The sequence below is a fragment of the Ictalurus furcatus genome, chromosome 9 (genome assembly GCF_023375685.1).
Source record: "Ictalurus furcatus strain D&B chromosome 9, Billie_1.0, whole genome shotgun sequence".
Lineage (NCBI taxonomy): Eukaryota > Metazoa > Chordata > Actinopteri > Siluriformes > Ictaluridae > Ictalurus > Ictalurus furcatus.
In genome coordinates this window covers 13994457-14017092 of record NC_071263.1, presented here as the reverse complement: position 1 = coordinate 14017092, position 22636 = coordinate 13994457, and the positions used below count along the sequence as shown (strand labels likewise).

Sequence of the window (22636 nt, the reverse complement as noted above, 5' to 3'; positions counted from 1 at the left end):
AGTGCACGGAGTAGCTGAAGTTAATTCTGGCACCTCCATTACAATACGTGCCAATAGGCTGTACCTGTTTTCCCTTTTCTGCTCTCAGGGTCTCTAGATCTTTCTCCAGTCTCTGCTTTTCCTTGATGAGCTCTTCTCCAAGATTCTCCATGTCCTTTATTGTCTGCTTCTCCTGGTCCAGTTGACTCTGCAGTCTCTCAAGCTGAGAACAGACCATAAATCTTTTTATTAGGACAAAAAATGAAAAATAAAAACCCTAAAGAGTAAAGAACTAATAAGAGGTAGAAAGATGAGGTGTACCTTCTTGCTGAGGCCCTGGTTCTCCCGCTCCAGCTCCATGGTGTGGAGCTGACCCTCTTCAAGACCGAGTGCAGCCTCACGCAGGTTCTGGATGGTGCTCTGCAGGCTCTGGTTCTCTTTCTCCAGCTTCAGAAGCCGACTGGATGCTGACTCGTTCATCTCAACCCCAAATGACTTGCGTACTGCACATGGAGAGAAGGGGCCAACAAGCCATTCAGCACTGAGAAGTCTCAGAACTACACTTAGCTGTGCATAAAAAATTGAAATGGATAAAATGGTGCGTTGCAAGAACTTCTGCACAGAGACAAGACAGAAAGAAAAAAAAAAACAACAAAAAGAGTGTTCTGTATCTCAGACTGACCATCATTGACCTCATTGTTCTTAGCCAGCTGCTCCAGCTCCCAGCCCAAGTGAGCAGACTCGTTCATGCTCTGCTTCTGGGAAATCTCCAGCATCATGTTCTCCTCTAGCAGCTCCTCTAGACGCTTTTTATCACTGTCCCGGTCCTGGGGGGAAGGAAAGGAAAAAGGAAAAAAGCACCACCCCAGAGAGCAGGGGACATCAGCAGACTTTCAATCGTATCCTCTCCCTCTTTAACAGAATCTTAATTTCCGAGCTGTACTTACAATCTCCATATCGTGCAGTTTGGAGCGCAGATGAAGATTCTCCTTCTCCAGCTCGTGTAGTTTGTCACAGCGCCCCCTGGCTGTACCCAGCTGCTCCTCCAGCATGGCCTTTGTCTCTACCAAGGTCATATTGTCCTCTCTCAGCTCCTACAGAGTATTCAGACAAGATTAAACAAAACATAATGTGAAAGATAAAATGGTCGGGGAAGGACAAGAAAACACAGATAGACAGAAGATTCCTGCCACTGACAGCTGTGGAGCCCAGAGGATTATTTCAAAAGGCACAATATGGTTACCTCCATGCGGGCCTTGTAGAAGTGGACATCATGAAGTTTTTCTTTGAAGCGAGCAAGTTCTGTTTCAAGTCTATCCACTTTTCCTGCACGTTCCCTCAGAGCATCCACTTCATCACGATAAGCACGTACCGACCGTGCCTCCGCCAAAAGCTGCATGTTCTGCACATAAAACAGTTCAGAGTGGGCACATATGCAAACAAATGGTCTCTCTACAGGACTATAAGTTTAGGGCTGAACTTATACACGCGCCAAATTTGAAAGCTGGACAAGCCAATTACAATTAAAGCAGCGGCTTGTAATTTCTACAAACCCTCTGCTGAAACTACGTACACCGTATGGGTCAGATCCCTTGCATGATATAATTTCAAAGACACTATCAAAAATACTATGATTACTAAAGGTCTATAAACAAGTTAAAATTAACAAGCTCCACCGTAAAGATTAAGCTGTGCCTCTCACCTTCAAACTTCAAACTGATAGGACAGTGAAATTTTCTGCAACATAACTCATGATTGTTAAGCGGTGCCATATATACAGTAAAAAAGTGATAACAGGGAGAACACACTGACCTCTTGTTTCAGCTTTTGCATCTCTGCATCCAGACGTTCCAGTTCATTCCTAGCATCAATCAGCTGCTCGGTCTTCTCTTCTCTGTGTACAAGATTAGGATCATAATTTTACTGACACTACCAGTCCACTTGCCCAATTATACACTGCGCAAATGTGCCGTTCTCTACTGAAATGAATAAAATGTGGGAGGGAGTTATGTTTTCGGATTGTCTGACCACGCGTCCAGCTGAGATTCTCGTTACCGCGATATCTAAAGAACAAGTAGTAGAATGTTTGTAGGATTTTTAAGGAATTATTATAACTAGCAGATGAACTGATTAGACTTCGGAATTGATCCAAACAAGGTCAAGGTCACAGCAAGGTCAAATATCTGAAATCCCGCCCCCCCCGCAATAGCATCCTTCATGTTTGACGTGTTCACATATATTCATATTTATTAATAAAGCACATTTAAAAACAACCAAGGCTGACCAAACTGCTGTACAATATAAAAATAAACTACATAAACATACAACAAAGTAAATGACAAGTACTATAATAAAAAGAAAAGAAAAAAAAAACAAACACAGAATACTGAAAGCCAGAGAAAACAAGTATGTCTTTAGAGCAGATTTAAAAGCAGAGATAGAAGGGGGCAAGTCTGACATAGAAAGGAAGACTATTCCAAAGTTTCAGATCGGTAATCACGAAAAAAACGAGGTGACCGTGCACAAGTCTAGATCTAGGTACCGTCAGTAAAACCAAGGTCACAAGATCGCAGCATTCTAGAGGGAGTAAATGGGTCAGATACTGAGAGGCCAAGCTATTGAGGGCTTTGTAAACAAGAACATCTTAAAAATCAATTCTATACTTAACAGGGTACCAAGTTGATTAAGATGGGTGTAACAGGCTCTGTGATAAGTCTGGCAGTTTAATTTAAAAAAGTATATGGAAGGATATTTGTGGAATACAAAATAGTAACAAAAAGGACTACACTTGTGGTGGAGGCTTCTCTGCTGATACCGATGGTGTCGAGTATTTTATTTATTTTAAACCAACCATACAGGTGCCAACTTTTTTTTGCTATTGGCTGACAAATCCAAGCCTGCATTCACAGGGCAAGTTTCACCCGAATCAAATAAGCACCTCTCATATCCCGCGCCTTTTCCCCTTCAGTGAATTGGTTTTTCTACTGGGCAATTTTTATTCGCATTTGGTCTGGCTGCTGGTTTCTGAGAGAAACTAGAAAAGCAGTTTTCAGGTGGCTGCATTATTGCCAAAGGGTTTTTCCTTTTCTTGGTCTGCAATGGAACCTACCCGAACTATATACTTATATAGTACATCAACGTGAATATTAACTACTGCACCTCTAAGCAGCACACCCAAAATGAGTCATAGAAGAGTCTTGCAACATTAACATTTATTCAAATAGAATACAGCTTACAGCAACAAAAATTTTGACATCTGGGGCCTTGATTCCGACATTATCATTATGGCTACTTACTTCCGATAATCTTTTATGACTGCTTATCTTCTCTGTCACTTTCTAGTCAATACTTGCTTGGAATCAAAATCCTTCAGACCTACAGTAACAGGGCAACTGATTTTCATCTGCTGTTGCAAGGGGTTTTATATATCGTAAACACTAAACCAGAAGTTCTCAAACTTTTGTAACTAAAGCACCCCCCCACCCACGCTATATTAAGAGAGACCAGGTAGGCTATAATGATTATCTATCTATATATAACAATCCATAATCTGTTTTATATAGATAAACAGACAGACAGGATAGATTTTTTTTGCTTTTGTATTTTTTCAATTACTTTTCATAACATGATTTTTAAAATAAAGTTTTATGACTTTTATAAAACTATATAACGGACAGGTATGGAACATAATGATCAAAAATGTTTCTGAATACCATAACTACTTTGAATAAGAGAACTAGGTTGTAATAACGTGTAATATTTTACATGTAAAACATGTTGCATTAAATTCGTCTTGCATTCTAAAAACATTAGCATAAGGAATGGTAAATTGGGACGGAGGGCGCGTCTCGTTAGCCATGACAATGTTAAGTCAATCAGTGGAACACCTGCGCTTGCTTCTTTTTACATTCACGTCCATGTCACCTGCCGTGCGATCAACGGGATGTGCTGCTCCGGCCCTGATCCGGAGGCGAGGTGAACTAACAGACTGCATAGCCTGAAGACCCAGTTTAGCAATTAATTAATAATTTTGGTTTCTCATAATTCGGCCTTGGTTGCATTAACCTATAGTTTATTTTATAGTTTAAGTACTAGATGTGTTGGGGAATTTAACATGTAAAATTTGTATTATATTCTGCTAAAATGAACAAAAATGACTCGAAAAAAGATTTGGTCATTTTGCTGAACGAGATTGAAAGATCCGAGTCAGTAAAATGATCCGAACATCCCATCATTAGAGCGGACCATCATTAGTTGGCAACACTGGTCTGCACTGACTGCTAGATAAAAGGCCGGCTAAGCTCCGCCTCTCCCCAGCAAAAAGAAAATGCAGAAGGAGAGGGAACGCAGAGTTTTTCCATTTTTATGCACATTGTATTTGAAAAGCAATAAAATACACAGAGTACCCAAATGATGCACTGTCTGTGTTTTGTTTTTCTTGAAAACAATTTGTGCCCCCTTCCGATCTCCCTGCGCCCCCGTGTTGAGAACCACTGGTCTAAACCATAGATGTTGGCACCACTGTGGACATTCTCTGTCTGAAGAGATCGTGTAGGTTGGCATTCAAGACACGATCCTAATTATACATTTCATACATTGTAAAGTCTTCAGTACTAGGCTTAAGAGACATGTAAGAACTAGGAACTTTAGGCCATTGGAAAACAGGAAGACTGAAATTTATCATTACGTACAGTTCTTGGCGGGAACGGCGCAGTTTGGCCTTCGTATCAGCAAGCTCCACTGATAGGTGCTGGCGTTCTTCTTTGGTTAGTATAGAAGGCTGAGTTGACTGGTCAGCACTGGAGTAGCCTACAGAGTTAGGGAGTTGCTGCAACTGCAAGTAATCTCTCTCTTGACTCAGCTCCAAAATCAGCTAAAAAAAAACAAACAAACAAAAAAACCAGACAAACCAGAGATCTCAGATTCAAGCTCTTTTACCTGCACTCCACATACCCCCTATATAAAGCAATACAATACAGTGCTCAGTTTGAGAAGGGAAGTGTACTTGCCTCTGAGCACTCGTCACGCTCATCAATGAGCTTGCGTAGGTGAAAGGCCATGATACGAGACAGTGGGTCCAGGTCCTCGGGTGGCAGCTCCCCCACCTCCAGCCACTGCATGTCCAGAACATTCTCCTGGTTGTGGGTCACCTACATGGAGAGATGATTATACTCTCACAGACAGACACAACGCAGCCCCATAGTATGTGCCACTTTTAGTGAAAAATTGGAGGACTAATAATTTTTACTCACTTCCTGGATATGAGAAACAATGGCTGTCTGGGTTTCGATGTCTAGCAGCTTAATCTTCTCAATGATTTCCTCTTTACGTTCACACTTTAGAAAGAGAGAGAGACAGACAAAGAGTTGAGCACTGCAGAGACATGTATGGTAAGAATTTCACACACACACACACACACACACACACACACACACACACACACACACCTTCCCAACAGGGATTTGATGATTATGATCAACAACAAATTACTTTTACTTTCCTTCTTTTTGTTCAGCATTATACTATGACAGTGAAGTATGTGAGTGGGATAAAGCACAGGACAGACACCGCTTTGGTATTAAATGCACAGGCAGAACACAGGATAAAGGTAAATTATGAAATGAGATCTGAAGTATGATACACTACACACGTGCATGCTGTTGACCCTCGCTCCAGCAAACAGGAAAAACCTGTGGAATCAGAACAGGAGCAAGAAAGGAGGAGTGGAGGAACAACAGTGTGTGTTTGGAAGATATAAAAAGACAGAACTACAGTAAGCAGGAAGTTGTAGGCAGACACTGCATGCATGTGACCAAAAAAGGGTTTTAGAAAAACAACAGCTGGAATACAGAGGCATTAACTGGATTTATGAAACACTCTGATAAAATCAGTGCATTTCTTTTCCCTGGAAGTGAAGAGAAGAGGCGAGGCAGGTCCAGACAGTGATTTTACTGCTACTTACTGTAGGTGTGAAAGCTAAAAACAAAGGTTCAGCTTACCTGAACGGCACAACCCAGGAGCAGCAGCAAAAGCCTCTTCATCTCCTCCATGCTTTTGCCTACGAAATGTAATATTTATCAGCGTCACTCAGCCAAAAAATATGCAATAGTCAGCTAAACTTGCACCAAAGACTGCCATATTAAGTCATTTGAATTTTTATTATGTTCTAAAAGCAACTGTTATCCTGCAGTTACATGCTATGTGCCATATCGATTAGTCAGCTCTGAGCCATTATTAGTGGTTGAGCTCTCACATGGCACTGGGAAAGCCTTTCTGGAGGCATGTGTTCACTCTGGAGCTTGTCCCCCCCCAAAAAAAATTCTGCCATGTATTTCAATAAAAATACATGAAAATAGTGTGATTTAGCCAGTATTACAGCAATACTTGCTAAAACAAACAAGTGTGTGCATGCACGTGTATCTAAAACCAGTATCCTGCAATAACACTCTGGAGAGTACTGGAAGGAGTTGTCATGGAGTCCCTGTGCCCTTCCCCACAGTGTACCCCATCCTCAGAGAGGAAAGGAGGAGCGCCTTGAAACAAATCCAAACCACTTTCACTACACTGCCTACTGTAACAGCCCTTATGTACCAGCTTGACAGTTTCCCTAAACACAGTCATCTTCTGTGCTACTTACTGGAACATATTTTCATCTAGAATGTATGTTATTAGGCAAAATACTTGACCACCAGACTAGATGAGCGATTTGCTTTTTCAAGCTGGTTCAGACATGATCCAGTTTAGACTGTGCCAGTTAAACAATTGCTGACTGCAAAGGAAACTGCTGGAAGGGATGGATATTTTGATTGCCTGCAGGAACCTACATGCAAAACTAGTGTGCATCAGATCAGCCTTCGAAAACACGGCTTATCAGGAAACTCCAAAGAGACAAGAGTGTGTAAACACAAACCAAGAGATAAACTGCCCCATGTTATCCTGCAGACCTCCTTGCAAATCCTTCCATGTCTTAACCTGCTTATATATATAAAAATAAATATATATATATATAAAAATAATATATATATATATATATATATATTTTTTTTTTTAAATGTCTGAAAACTGATGAATATCGTAAACAGAACAGGAATTTGCAAGAACCGTTAAGGCTGTCCTCGGATGATAATGAGTCGTTATTGGTCAGATACACATTACAGCACAGTGAAATTCTTTTCCTCGCATACCCCAGCATGTTGGGGGTAGAACATGGAAGTTGGGGTCAGAGCACAGGGTCAGCCATGATACAGTGCCCCTGGGGCAGAGAGGTTTAAGGGCCCAAAAGTGGTAGCTTGGTAGTGCTGGGGCTAGAACCCCTAACCCGCACAAACTGCCCAATAAACTCCTTGGACTCTCCCTGTCGCTGTCGCTGTCTGGGTTGTGTCCCCTGCTTGAGCAAGTGGTCTGTCAGCAGCAGGACCTGCAATCAGCACTCAGCCTGAGCCAAGTCGCAGTGGCATGCTTCCTCTAGTCTTTTCCTCTTCCTCCAGACATTACAGGCCTAAAACATGTACTTTTTGCCACGGATATGAAGGTGAGGGCTGGACGGTCAGTAAGGGGATGTGTGGAGGAGTGAGGATATTGCACAAGGCTACTGACCTTGGATAAGGGAAATTAAGCATTTGAATTTCACTAGCTCTCACCTTTTTTTTTTTTTTGTTAAACCAATACTGGATTTTTGTACAAGGAATTTCAAGGTACGTCATTCTTGCATATGTACTGCATGTTTAGAATATGTTCCATTAATCACTCTCACAAATATATCAGTCATGTTGTTTCAAACAAGAGAGCAAAGATAAGCTGTTAATACTGTAGATCAGATTTCACTACCTGACAAAGGGTCCTTGGCGATGGTCAGAACGTTGGGTAACGTCATCAGTACAAGCTGCTGGAGATTTTCCTGCGTGATAAAAAGGGGGAGAGAGAGAGAGAGAGAGAGAGAGAGAGAGAGAGAAATTAACTAAAATCTAGAACACATAAAGGAGTCTCAATATGCACAACCCCACCAAACAACTAAAGGAGAGATCAAGTAGCTACAGTAATATGCTACTACAGTTTTATCACCATTCAATGAGGAGGTCATTTTAGGGCAGGGACATGACACTCCCAGTAATAAAAGCTCATCCAGCAGAGCAGATGGCTGAACCAGGCTGCTGAAAAACACAGACTGGGGTCATAAATCAGGATGAACTTTAAGGTGGGAATGGAAAACTCACAAAGCTTCACAGACTAACAGGAAAACATGTTGGAAATGGTAGACATTAACACACCATATGGGGCGTTTTTGGGGAAGGGAACTCTTAGGAATTAACACTGTTCAACAGTTCAAGCCTGGGGTGATGGAGACAGGATAGGCGGGGCTGTGTTCTTACCCAACACAAACCTGAAATAATATGTGCCCTTACGAATGTATCTGAAGATTGGAACAAAAAAAATATTCTGGATCATGTCAGAACTTTCACTCGAAAAAGGTTTTATATAAAATGGTTTAGTTCACATAGTATAGTCCAAACGGAATAAACCACAGCTGCACTAAACAAAGCAAAGCGGCTTTGAGAACTTTAAGAACGGGAGATTTTTATAACAGAATCTAAGCTCTATATATTTTTTAAAGCCAAGAAGTCAGGCAATAATCATTGCATTATATGTTCAATCCCTGTGTACATTTGTATAACATGCATGTATATGTATTGTGTGCAAGTATGCGTTTATATACATATGGTACACATTAGCGCTGCATGGTATACCGGTACTACAGTAGTATCACAATGCTAAAGGTTCAAAATACCGCTGATGCCACTGTATTTTCACTAACACGACACATTTCACTGCTTTTGCAGAATACACAAAGGTTAGGGACACTTCATTAAACTTAAATTCTTTACTGTAATCTTTAAAGATTTTCTGTATGCCATCAAACAAGCTAACATTACAATAACCACTGTGTAAATACTAAAATTAGCAGTGTTTGCTGTTAAGCGATCTAACATTATGCTAACCGCTGTGTCTAAATAATAAAATCAGGGTTCGTACAAGGTGCTTGAAGTTCCTGAATTTGGCTTTTAATTTTACGTACTGGAAAACATTGAAAATAGCCATTTTCTATCAAGTGGTGCTTAAAAAGCAGCTTGGAAATGGCTTGGAAGTGACTTCTGGTTAACATGTAGTCTCTTAATGTGCCGCGATTCAGTCACTATTTCATAATCAAATTAGATTGGTTGTTATTGGTTATTTATTTATTTTTGGAATTTAAAAAGAAGAAATAAATGAAATGTTTGAATGACATCTCCTATATAGTGCTTGAAACAAATAAAAAGTGCTTTAAAATTCCTTGAAAGTCCTTGAATTTCATTATGAAGTTCTGTATGAACCCTGAAATTAGCCGTGTTTGCTAGAAGCGAGTTCATTTCCATATTCAGTTATTTATTCCTACTGTTGTGTTCATTCTTGGTACTCTGAGGACAATATCCATTCGCATGATTTTACTGCTTAAGGGAACAGTAGATGAAATATGTGGCACACTGAATAAGTTGCTTGCCAACTGTAGGATTGTTCTTGAGTTTTTCCAATAGCCAGTTATTCATTCCCATTAAGAAAGTATTGATAGGAAAATCTGGTTCTCCTGTTTTCATTTATATCTAAGTGTTTCTATAAATTTGCTTCATTTTGTAGATTTGAATGATGAATCAACACATTATTATGTGGTATCGTGATACTTCAGCTGGTATAGTACAAGATGTTTATGGTATCGGGACAAACCTACACATACAATGTATAAAAGTATATTATGCATGATCATATAGTTATGAATATGCAAATTATCGCATAGATGTGCATTTATGATATACCAATTTTAACCATCTGCATACCAAACCTTCCGCCAATAAATTTTGGTGCCGGCCAACGTGTCCCGGAATGGTAAAATTCACTGGACAAACTGGAAAAAAAATCCGGTCATCTCATTTCGGTGTTTATATTGCACTGTAATGTTTTGTACTATGCATAGTATATGTGAATGTGGGGGTAGAGGTGTGGTCAAGCTTCAGCTGTGGATGGAGAGGAGGTAACATGTCATTCTGACCAGTTCTGAATTAGCTCGAGTTTACTTGCATGCGTTCGTGCTTTCAGTGCCTCCCGTAGCGGGCGAGTGAGCAAAAGAGAGACAGACAGATGACAAGCACAAAGTGTGCGCATGTGGCTGAATGATTTGAATAATGTGAGCAAATCAGAGTTGGCAATACATTATAGGAGAAGCATGTGAAAAAAATATTTGCACAGAGAGACCTTAGGTGTGTAACCGCGAACGTACTTTGTCTAACCTAGGCTGTCTGCTTTTTGATTTTATCAGACATTTTGAATTTCTAACGGTCAAAAACCGGTATTTACCGGCTAACGGAAACTCTGACCTGAATATTGCCTGTAAGCCATCATGCCCCCCACCCCAATCGTAATCATGACCAAAAATCTAACATATAGAAAGAGACTTATATTCTTCAAGTAAGCGAGAGTGCTCTCGCAGGTTTGCGTGCACACGTGTATGCCATGTGATCCAACCTCAAGGACAATGGCCTCCATAGCAACTGAACTCAACACTCAGGGTACACAATAGACAAGACCTGACCGGTTCATATGACCTAACCCCACATTTCAGTCTACACTCACAGTTAGGGACAGTTATGCAGGTTTTAAGCACTGGAAATATGATCATTTACAGAACAGGAGTGTGGTGGAATGCCAAACAGGACAAGCTAAAGTGAAACGTACATGTTGAAAAGTCTTATTCGACATGGTATTTTCTCCACATGATCAACATTTAATTCAGTATAAAAGGTATCGGTCAGTGGGTCATCCTGAACACAGCAGTGGATTATAGCTATATCTACAATCTCACTAGCTCCCCTTTGGTCATATGACTCGTACTGAGCCTTTAATTTACCCTGCAGTTAAGGTGCATTCAATCCCCCACAGGGGTTAAAGTGGGGTTAAAGTGGTGCGGCTGTGTCACACATCACGCCAAGTCTGTGCCTCTGATCTCTTAATGAGTTCAAAGGAAACTGCTTCTAAGGGTTATAACATTCTGAAATTGCTTCTGGATGAGAAACACACTTCCGCACAAAACCAAAGAGCACACCATCGCTATAAACCCTTGCCAATGAGGTTATAAAAATGTTATATAAAATCTTTCACTTAAAACAAGCCAAAAGATAGGAAACACTTACAGCCCCAACCCATAATGACAGCTAAATTAAAAGAACACCTGGGACCATGCAGGACCTCATGGTGTGCTCCTGTGGTCAAAGTAGGGTTGTTACAGTGTCACAGTTATTCCCGTTGTAGGATTACCTCACTGCTGTTTTCAAAGTTTTCAAAAATACCAATTAAAATGCTTTTCTAGCCATTACCATGTTCTCTTTCGTTGTTTTTTTTTTTTTTTTTTTGCAGGGGAGGGGGGTTACCTATCATGGTCCTTACTCCAGTGGTTCTTCTTCCTTTCTAAGAAAGAACAACAATTAGGGGATTTGATCCTTTTGATTATGGTACATGTACTAAGAGACTTACATATAGAGTTTGTAATTAAATTTTCCTTTTGTTTTTAAAGAGTCAATCAATACTGTAATACCACGAAACTGATTTTTATACTACTTCATTATTCCACGACAACTTCAAACCGTAACACCCCTAGTGTTTACATGCACCGATTCCACTCATATATGAATATAATTATGCTAACTGTAAAACCATCTATAAACTAAAAATAAAATCACTCCATCAGATCAGATTGGATAGCGTCACATCTCCATAGTGATAAAGAATAGGAAGCAAAATATTGGGCCAATAACGATACTCTGTAGTGTATTGGTGCATCCTCCTAACCTATGACATCATTGTAAATCTCTGGCCTCCTTGCCTACCCCCAGCCGACAGCTTAATCTGGTCCCGAGATGAACGACTCCCTCAGGAGGGCTTTGTGTGCAGGGGGCTGATTGGAGGAGCACTCTCTCTGATCACAACGCAAGTTCCTGAGCTGGAGCTGAGGCCCAGAGCTGGCTTTGTCACTACGCCCATTTATTACTGTGGTAATCCATTAAACTTTCCCTACTTTTTATATACCACACACATGTAAAACTTTTCAAAACCGTCAACTCTTCTTAACTATAAACATTCAAATGCCACAGCTTGATTACTGTACTGAAAACAGTCAGTCCACGAGGATTTCACGAAGTCGCATTCGCAGAAATGAACATGTGACGTCATCACAATGTGCATTCAGCCAAAGCCCTCTTTGAATTCACGTGCGTCAAACGTGAGTACAGCTAAAAGTTTCATTTACCAACAAACATTACCGCCAAAGACAAAAATAAATTTTGTGCAATTACAATTTCACCAATTTACGTAGTTTTCCACCCCCCGAAAAAATTTAAATTTTAAATAAAAATAAAAAGAAGCACAAAAACTATATTGCATCCCAAATTTCAAAAAACGCAGCAGCAAAAATCAAGAATTTTTGGCAGCAACTCGTACACAAAATACACTCTGCAAAATCCTATATGGATTTAACAGTAATCTGTTTAGTGCCTCTAGTACTGGATTTAGTCGGGTTTTTTTTAATCCACCTTTTGAACTGGTAATAAACTTTATTTCCGCTCCATTTCAGATTACTACTGACACTATATAATAGTTCCTGTTTTCAGTAATCTAACATTGTGCATGCATAAGATTAGTCCATGGGTTCTTTACAGGGATGACAAACAGCAGAATACTGAACCTATATAAAACAATAACCACAAAAGCATAGCTGTAATCAGATCTAATTTGTGTGTATAGACACTCAATGCCATGGCCAGTCATTTGAGATCGTCTCATATTCCTGTAAAGAGATGTCTCTTGCATGTTAGCCTTCAATTTCTTGGATTGATGATGCCTAAAGATGCAAAAATTAATAAATAGCAGACTTAAAGTTTAGATAATGTTTGGTTTCTTTTGAGTTCACTGGCCTAAATTTCATAATTCATTTGTACTCAGGACCCCTAGTCTAAGATGGCCATGCACTACAAAACTCAAACGTCAGATAGAACACCTATTGCTTTATCGGACACACCAAACACATCTTGCTGATTAAGCAGTCTGAGCGCAAGCAATTAGCTAAAAGCCTGCATTTCAACATAAAGGGGGCAGACAGTATAGTGAGGAGTGTCAATTATCTCGGACAATAAGCAAACACTAAGCTTCTAATTTGCCTGCTTATAGCTGAATGCCTTACAGCAGCTATATTTTAAACTGCTCCAAGAAAACCACTTACAGCTTAGTAGAAAGGTGCAGTACACAAAATGTGAACTTGATTAGACAAGCAATTCCTGAAATTCATTTGAATGTCTTCAAATTGACTCCGTTTAGATGGACAGCAGTAATCTAATTATTGACCTTTTTCTGAATAAGACAATATTCTGATTAAGGTGTTTACATGAGTTGCTTTTAGAATAATCCTTCCTGTTTTACAGGTTATAGAACATAGATCGATTAACGGCACATGTCATTACGTCCCCACGCCACGCCTTCCAACGTTCCCTCCAGAATTTCACGCATCAACATACAGTTCATCTTCGTTATGGTACCGTATACAGTTTTGGGTGTTTCATTATTCATTTTACGAAAGCTTCAAGTGCGGTTAATTATTTGTCATGCTGTACGTGCAAATAGACGACTGCTTGAAGCCGTGGGCTGCGTCCCAAACAGCATAATTACCTACTATATAGTTGCAAAAATACGTTTTACACCTACTATATACCGTAGTAGGCAAGTACGCGGTTTCGGACGCAGCCGCGCTCTCATTTGCCGTCAAACGTTTGAGCACTGCTATGTGTGTACGTGTCCTGTCGCACAAGGCGGTGAAAACTCCCACATGATGTTAATGGTGTGATTAAGGTGTTTACATATCTGTAATACACCTCAATAAAGCGAGTAAAACAGGAGAACTCCACATGTCTTAATTCGATTTGTGTTTACTTCGAGTATGACTTTAGTCGGATTAAAGTAATCAATAACCGCTGTTTACATGGTAGTTACTTAATCAGAGTATCAGCTTAATCGGGTTAATATCGGATTATTGTTGTCCATGTAAACGTACTGATTGAGAAACAGACCCTAAACACTACTCCACAATTATTTTACTACATTAATAATGGGCTATAATCAGTAATTACTTGAAACAAACTTTGCTATTTGTTTGGCCTATTAGCAAAGTGGAAACTCATGAAGGCAGAGCGTTTTAGTTTAGACATCTGTGAACATTACCAGGTTGAAGTGATATAAATCCAATTTTCTACCTTAATGTGACAGATCTGATGTTTTCAGCACTGTGTGGACACACAAATCCAATATTATCAAATCTGATCTGAGATACTTTCGTTGCGGTCTTAAAATTGGTTACATACAATATTTGATTAGTGGCCGTACAACAAGCATGACCGTCAGATCTGAATTTATGTGGCTTTTCCTCAACACGTACTGTCAATCATATCGTGTCGGCACCATGGCAAAAACATTGGAGAATGGAAGAAACATTAGCGATGATATTTAGTGGAAGGATAACGAAATGAGTTATTTACTTGATATTTGGGGAATCAATTCAAGCAAAACCTGTAGGAATGTCAGGTGCATTAAAATCGAAGGCAGACACAAGTCGCTTGTGGTTACAAATATGAACTGCAAATATAGACCGAGCCAATCTGAGAAAAAAAAATCACGTGCGAAGAAGCTTGTAATGTGAACATGGCCTTACAGAACACCTCCCGAAGAAAAGAAAGAAAAACAAACCTAAACTTCCACCCCCCAAAAAAGAAAGAAAGAAAGAAATCACTGAGACTTACGCTCAAAAGCCACAACTATTATGAGAAATTGTGTAAAAACACATTCAAAATGGTCAAGTTTCTTTGTTTGTTTTAATCTGTATATAACCCAATATATATAACCCGGTGTGTTCAACTGGAAATCTATGCTATAGTCTTCCACGCATCATTCAATGTTACATGTATGTAGTTAATTAGCTTGTGATGTTCTATTTATAAAGCCAAGCTTTTCCAAATGCATAAAAACCGAACTAACCGCAGACGAGAAAGATCGACAAAAGCAACCTCAGTAAAGTATAAAAGCTGTTATGACAATATAAATCCATGTAAACTTGTGTTGTCTGAGTGAGAGGGGAAAATTTTTTAGAATTTCTTAAATATTCACCCGGGTCTAAATGATCCTGGTAGACAATACCATATTTGGGGGTAAAATAGGAGATTTTGCATATTACGTAATATAGCTCCAAATACCTTCCTAGACAGAAGTGTACAGTCATATCGTTTTGTTACATAAAAAAATGAATAAATAAATAAAAATTCTCCATTACAGATGATGTAGGACCAAGGGAAACCTTAACCTGCACAGCATGACTTATGGTTTGTGTCGCACAATGTTTTAGAGCAGGAGCCGCAGGGAGCATTCTCAAACCCCTAATTAAACAGTTTGACAGCCATATTATTAAGAGCTTGTGCTATAACCACGCATTCCTGCTACTTGAGAGCATTAATATACGTGATACCAAACCCTACACAGGCTGATTGGCACGTGATATGCTACACCACAAAGAGCTTGTGTTTTAGATGGTGTCAACTTTCAGCTAAGGGGGAGGAAAAAAAAAAAAAAAAAAAACAGAAAAAGAAAAAACAACAAAAGGAACAGCTCTCAGCATACATCTTTCATAAGTATATTCTTTCTGATTTGTACAACATTCAAAGCTACTTAAACAGTCTCACTGCTTCTGTAGTGCAACTCTGGGCTGGATTCAGGTCTCTGGTACCTCTCAATGCCTGTAAATTAAATATTACCAGAGAGACAGATGGCACCCCTTATCTGAGAACATACTGACAGCGACAGAATAGCCTTACTCGACAGTTCTATGAGTCAGTCAGCAGGACACAGACCTTTGCACACACATACACACACCTTAATAATTAACAAGCAAAGCTTCATTTCCCAATGCGAGAGAGGTGTAAGTGGAACTTGGAGTCTACTCAGTATGCCTCATTATTAAAAGCAGCTGTTAAGGAAAGCCAGGAGTTAGAAACAGTAGTGCTGAGACATGACATGTAGGATGTCGTGTTTGGCTGCCCCTTTTTACCTGTGCAGCAAGAATCCATGACCTTACACATGCTTCCAACAGCACTGTCCACAGTTTCTCATTGTTATTTTCAGGAAATTCTTGGGAATCGAGGTAGATGCAATTCCATACACCCAATCACATAGCAAGTACACTAATGTGATGAGGAGATTATTTGTGCACTGTACATTTCATGATGCTGACAGAAAGTTTCGTCAACCGCCCACCACTTTAGTGAGAGTTTCCTCTGCCTCAGCTGCGTCAGCACAGCGCTATGCCATTCGCCTGTTTGGGTTGGTCTGGTGCGAGTACAGAACTTGAGAATAAATATCAACCTGAACGGTCAGATTGATCAGACATGTTGCCTCGAGGCATTTGGTTATGTCAAGCAGACTTTGTAAATTGTATGTTTTAGTTTAAGTTGTGACCAGTGGTGGATGAGGAAAAAGAGGCAGCAGGTTAGCTGTTTTTATAGAGAAGAAGAGGGAAAAGAAAAAAGAAGAAAAAAAAAAAAAAAAAAAAAAAAGCAGAAATCTAATGCATTTGGCATTAATGCGCGTTTGGACAATAGCTTTGCGTTAGTAGGCACAAAGATTAGATTCCACTCCACTGAACATTTGACTATATCCTATTTGCAATTCAAATTCACACTCGTTCATTCAACTGCACTATTTAACGAACTAATGCAGCTCTCGCGCTGCTGAAAATCAATTATTCACGCCTTGAGGTCAGCTGGGAAGATGTCTGAAAGTCGTCTATTCGGGGGGGGGGGGGGTGTTGAGCCTTGATTGTATTTTTAAAAAGGTCAGTCATACATTTATATCCTTATAAATTACATTCCTGTAGCATGCTAACAATTTAGCTAATAAATCTAAATTTTTTGCATTTGTGCAAAAAATAAATAAATACAAAGTCCATTCCAGGAGTTTAAACTGTAAAGTCACATTGTGATTAATCATATTTTAGGGGATAATAAAGTGGGGTAACAAAGTGTCAAGCACATGCTAACTTTCACCATGCTCTGCCCCAGCTGTGACCAATAACTCATAACATGCTTACCGAGAACTCAAAAAAGAAAGAACTTCTTATAGACAAACTTTTAAGGTGTCTTATCATGAGAAAGTTTAATAAACAAAGTCAGGATCAACAAATCTACCAAACAATAATTCAAAATACCTCAAAAAACATAAAACATTATGTTAGCAGATCCTCTGTTGTAGCCAATCATGCATTTATGTTAATTATTTAGCTGAAGACAAATCCTCAAGAAAGAGAGGAATTTTCACATATTTGACCTCTCTGGTCTGATTGGTTAAGCATGTAAATAACTTATTTCCAGTTAGAAATACCTGGAAAGAAGAAAGCATTTATTCTCAATTTCAAACTCAGAACAAAAATGTCTCATCTGTTCAGAATAAATAACACTAGTCGAAATTGGTAACGTGAAGCATTATAATGCGTAATAAAAGAAAACATCATCAAATTATCGTGTCTTATCCATCAGTCCCTCCATGATTTCACGATTTTGCAATCGCCAAAACTGATGCAAAACCAAGCAAACTCCACGATATTCTAAGGAGCTTGCAATTCTCCAAAATTAAATGGGCCATGTGACATTATCGCAATGCACATTCAACCAAAGCCATCTTCGATTCATGTGTCGAACACGAGTACAGCTAAAAGGTCTCATATACCAACAGACATCACTACGAAAGACCGTACAAACCAATTTCATGTAATTGCAATTTCTAGCAAAGGACCAATCATAAATGGATGAACATGAAGCGGTAACTGTTGTCTCTGTTCGGTCATGTTAGTTGCTTTTCTGAACCTTGGTATTAAGAAAGGAATGTTCAGCAGCTGCACCTTCAAAATTTTTTGTTGGATATCTTGATCTAAACCATCATGGTGATTAATGTTATAACTCTTAAAGAATACACAATTTCTAGTTGTGATTTATAGCTTCTATGTTAATGTTTATCACCTTCTCAAGCTAAGTGAATATGAAAATTCAACAGGTAAGAAAGTAAAAACACAAAGTTCAGTATGCTTATTAACATAATTTGTTCATTCAAAGTAAATAATAAAAGCAGCAAAAGGAACCAACCCACACTAGAAAACTTTCCCGCACTGCCAGATATGATGATTTTCAAATCTAAAATAAAATGCAGCTTTATCTTTGCATCTTTTCTACCATGTAGGAAATGTTACAAGCATCTAGCTGTAACGACTGAAGGAGCGCCCTCATGTATGTCTTACAAGTGTAAATAATGGTGCCTTCAGCCAACTTTTTTTTTCAGCTCAGTTATACAAAACAATTTTAATATGGTAAACAATAACATAAGCCAAACGGTGTTGTTGCTTATCCCGGACACCCTGACACAAGGAAAGAACAGTGTGAGACACTGTAGAGGCCACCACGTCTGGGCAATAAAGCATGAAAACACTGATGCAAACCTCATATAGGGCTTTAAAAGGACAACTTTGGTCCAAAAAGATGTAGCAGGCCTAGGTACTAATTTTAAAGTCTCTCACACACTGCTCATAAAGCCTATAGCAAGATTATGTGCCCCTTGCAAACATCCAGAAAAATCCACAACAGGCCGAAACAGCTGCTAGTATACCTTCACTTCTCAAAATAACTGACCAAATTGGGAAGAAAAAGGGGGGGGGGGGTTCCATAAACCCAGTCACAGATCCCAGATCTAAATGAGGTGAAAGAATTGTGTCCATAGTTCCTGGGGTCCTCACAGTCCGGCTTTCTGGAAGCTGGAGTGATTGCAGTTGAAGGGAAGAGAGACAGACATACGAGATAAAGAATGAGAAACATTGATGGCCTGAGTTCTAAGAAGGAAGGCATGCTTTCTCCAGAGGAATATATAAGCTTTGTCTACCTTGATCTTGATAAGTCTGTTGGTAGTGATGTCTGCTGCATAATAACACCTGCCCATCACATTTGTGTGTTTTTTTTGAACATCTCAGTCCAGATTTCATCCCAGCTTCACTGTTATAATAACCTCCACTCTTCTGGGAAGGCTTTCCACTAAATTTTGGAGCGTGGCTGTGGGGATTTGTGCTCTTTCAGCCACAAGATCATTACTGAGGTCAGGCACTGACTTTGGATGAGGAGGCCTGGACAGCAGTCAGCATTCCAGTACATCCCTAATGTGTTCAGTGAGTTTGAGGTCAGGACTCAAGTTCTTCCACTCCAACCTTGGCAAACCAAGTCACGGACCTCACAGTGCACGGTCATGCTGGAACATGTTTTGGACCCTTAATTCCAGAAGGGAAATTGTAATGCTACAGTTATACAATCTTGTGCTTTCAACGTTGTAGCAACATTTTGAGGAAGGCCTGCATATGGGTGTGATGGTCAGGTGTCCACAAACATTTGGCCATATAGTGTAGGTATAATTAAAATATAATTAAACAGTAAAAACAGGGGGTTTAGGCATCTGCCCAACTATAATGGCTGGTTATCCATCACAGAGTGCTCATAAGACAGCATACAGCATTTACTGATAATGTATTGATGGTATTCTGGTATACAGCGATTCAGAGTATGACTTTTTAATCCTCTGCAGGCATTTTTCAACCGTGAACTATTCATGCTTTGAAGTGAACTGGGGCACATTTCATAGTAAATTTTGGCTAAATACCTGTTGCCTGTGTGCTCCTGTGCCATCGGAGATGGCCATATGTGGAATTTAAAATTCTAACTCCCTTAAACCACTGGCTTATTACATACAGTGTAATTTAGCCACTTCAAGGCTACATATGGAAAGAACAAAGAAGTCAAAGCCTGTAAAAAGGCCAACTAAAATAAAAAAGGTGTAAAGTGAAAGCGAATGTCCTCGCTAAAACGTGGTCACTGGAGCACAGGCTAATTAGGGCTTTCATGCCACTGTGACCCATATTACAGCAGAGCCTGGGGCTGTTTCACTGGGTATTGAAACATTCCAGTCCAATCAATATTCACACCACCAGTCTCACACCGTAAAGATTACCTTCTTGTCATTACTGCCGAAACACTGTCCCTGTGCGTGTCAGTTTCAGCAATAATTGTGGCCCCATTCTCTTAGACACTGTTCTATACATCCACTTAGCTGGCAGCATGCAGGTCATTACAGCTCATTAGCGTAACAATCCTTTACACACTACCACCAGATAAGAAAGCAAATCCTGCTGCCAATTTCAGGACCACTGAAAAGGTTTCAGCTAACGGGAAAATGTTTTCAAATGCTACAAAATGTTCTCACAGAATAGGAAAAGACAATTCAAAAAACGTCACCAGGACAAATGCAAAAACAGTTGCTTGGGCTCTGTTCTTTACATACTTTGAAGTAGTTGATACTGTAAAGGTTCCATCCTACTGACTCATTGCCTTTTTTGAAAAATGCCACACAAGAGCCATGGGGATGATTCAAAGTAAAGCAATTCACCACCACTAGCCACCATAAAGAACATAAACGTCATGTTAAAGCAAAGTGAGCAAACAAACACACAAAGAGTCCAGGTGACATTGAACATGGAGCAGGCCATCACTTCCTGTCACATGGGCTCCTTTGGAGACAATACTGCTTTCAGGCACTCCCTTTTTAAAAGCACCATAAATAGCAAAGGCCATAAAACAGGTTGGTTGTTAAGGTCGTGCTGAGGTTAACATCATTTTCACATGGTACGAATTTCTGCGGGCCCCTTCCTGCACAAATGGACAGGTCTAGAAGTGATTCAGTCATGAAGGACTTCCATGAAAACAAAACTCCTGAAGAAAGGATTATCCGACACCATTTGGATTTGTGCCGGTGCAGTTTTGTGGCTACTATAGTAGCATGGAGTAAACACACAGGCCATACACATTAAGTACAGGCAGACCAAACAAATCCCACACACCCTTAAACTTTGTGAGCGAGTGTGTTCTGTGGGCGGATGTACACTAACTTTCGCTGCCCAGTGATAAAGAGGATGATGGGTGAAAAAGAAAGCGAGTGCGCGCGCGAGAAAGAAAGAGAGACACATTCCAGAGTCCATGGCAACCATCTTGCCCAGAGAGCTGACACTCTCTCCCACCTCTCTACCCCTCCATTAAGCAAACGTAGTCTATAACCACCCACCTCCATAATGGAGGTTCAGAAACAAGCTCAACAGATTCAGTGCCAGATTGCTATGGACTGTGCACACTCCCACATCAATGTCTCTGAGGTTTCTCATATCAGCATACAACAGACAGAGGTGCTGAGTCACCTGGGCACTTTTGAGCCGCTCCAAGCTTGAGGGTTTAACATGTTACTTTAATCAAGTTTCTTTTAAAAAGAGTGATTGATCTTTAGCCAGGGCTCCAAACATGATGGATCTGCTGTACATGCCCCACTAAAAAAACAAAAAAAAACAAAATGTCTATCAAATAACTGAGTGAAACCCCACTAAAGCCCTCAGATGCTCCATATGGCAGATGAAACACTGATGGGCCCATCTGCCAGCTTTACAATATAAACCACACAAACACAGGTGTCCCACCAAAACAATAAGTCAGAAGTGCTGGTCCATGCACCAAAATAAACACTGATCAAAGACCAGCTCTGTCCTGTCTACTAAATTAGGATACTAAGCAAGATGTGTGAAATCAATTACGTTATTTGTACTAGGCTTGTGCGATATACATTTTTCCCCTGCTCATGATTTACCATTTTAAAAATTGCAATTTTAGTCGTCCATTTCAGGTTTAGGTAATACTACAGTAGTTGAATGCTCTTTTTTCGGTCGAAATTTGTGTCCTCGTTTCTCTTTTCAGCCGAAAAATTTAAAGTGCAGTTTTTGACCATTTTTGGCCAAAATATTTCTGTGGCATCCTCAATAAACATAGTTAGCTGAAGCTAATATGTACTTGTCTAAATGTTCGCAGCGTCCAGCATAAATTGACAGATTTTATTTCACATAAATGAACTCAAAATATTCTCCATTTCCGTATTGTATTTGATATAAAACCTTTTAAAAAAAAAAAAAAAAAAAAAGTGATTTTATCATTTTATCAGAATGGGGATAAATTGCAAAACTGTGGCATGATTATTGGTGCCAGACGGGACGGCTTGAGGATTTCTATAACTGCTGTCCTGGGATTTTCAAACATAACATTCTCTAGAGTTTAACTCAGAATGGTGTGATAAAAGAAGAAAAAAAACATCCTGTGAGTCTACAGACAAAAACACCATGTTGAGAGAGGTCAATGGAGAATGGTCAGACTGGTTTGAGATGACAGAAAGGCTAGAGTACCTCAGATATCCACTCTGTACAATTGTGGTGAGCAGAAATTCATGCAGAACGCCTCAAACCTTGAGGCAGATGGGCTACAACAGCAGAAGACCACGTCGGGTTTCACTTCTGTCATCCAAGAGCAGAAACTGACACTGCAGTGGGCACAGACTCCCCAAAACTGGGCAATTAAAGACCGGAAAAATGTAGCCTGGTCTCATGAATCTTGATTTGTGTGGAGACACACAGATGGCAGGGTCAGAATTT

The 22636-nt window shown here is 39.8% G+C and overlaps 1 protein-coding gene across 3 annotated transcripts in view; it reads right to left on the bottom strand.

The window, feature by feature from the left end:
* The window catches only part of ccdc88c (coiled-coil domain containing 88C), a 62779-nt gene that overhangs the window by 23986 nt on the left and 16157 nt on the right, over positions 1-22636 (bottom strand). For all 3 annotated transcript variants that reach the window (XM_053633681.1, XM_053633682.1, XM_053633683.1), the window contains exons 4-14: positions 7807-7876; positions 5979-6037; positions 5232-5315; positions 4989-5129; positions 4671-4852; positions 1792-1873; positions 1223-1381; positions 927-1073; positions 662-806; positions 301-482; positions 65-202 (exon numbers count right to left, since the gene is read on the bottom strand). In XM_053633681.1, the coding sequence (XP_053489656.1) occupies positions 65-202; positions 301-482; positions 662-806; positions 927-1073; positions 1223-1381; positions 1792-1873; positions 4671-4852; positions 4989-5129; positions 5232-5315; positions 5979-6037; positions 7807-7876 (1389 nt within the window). The remainder of the gene's footprint in view (positions 1-64; positions 203-300; positions 483-661; positions 807-926; positions 1074-1222; positions 1382-1791; positions 1874-4670; positions 4853-4988; positions 5130-5231; positions 5316-5978; positions 6038-7806; positions 7877-22636) is intronic.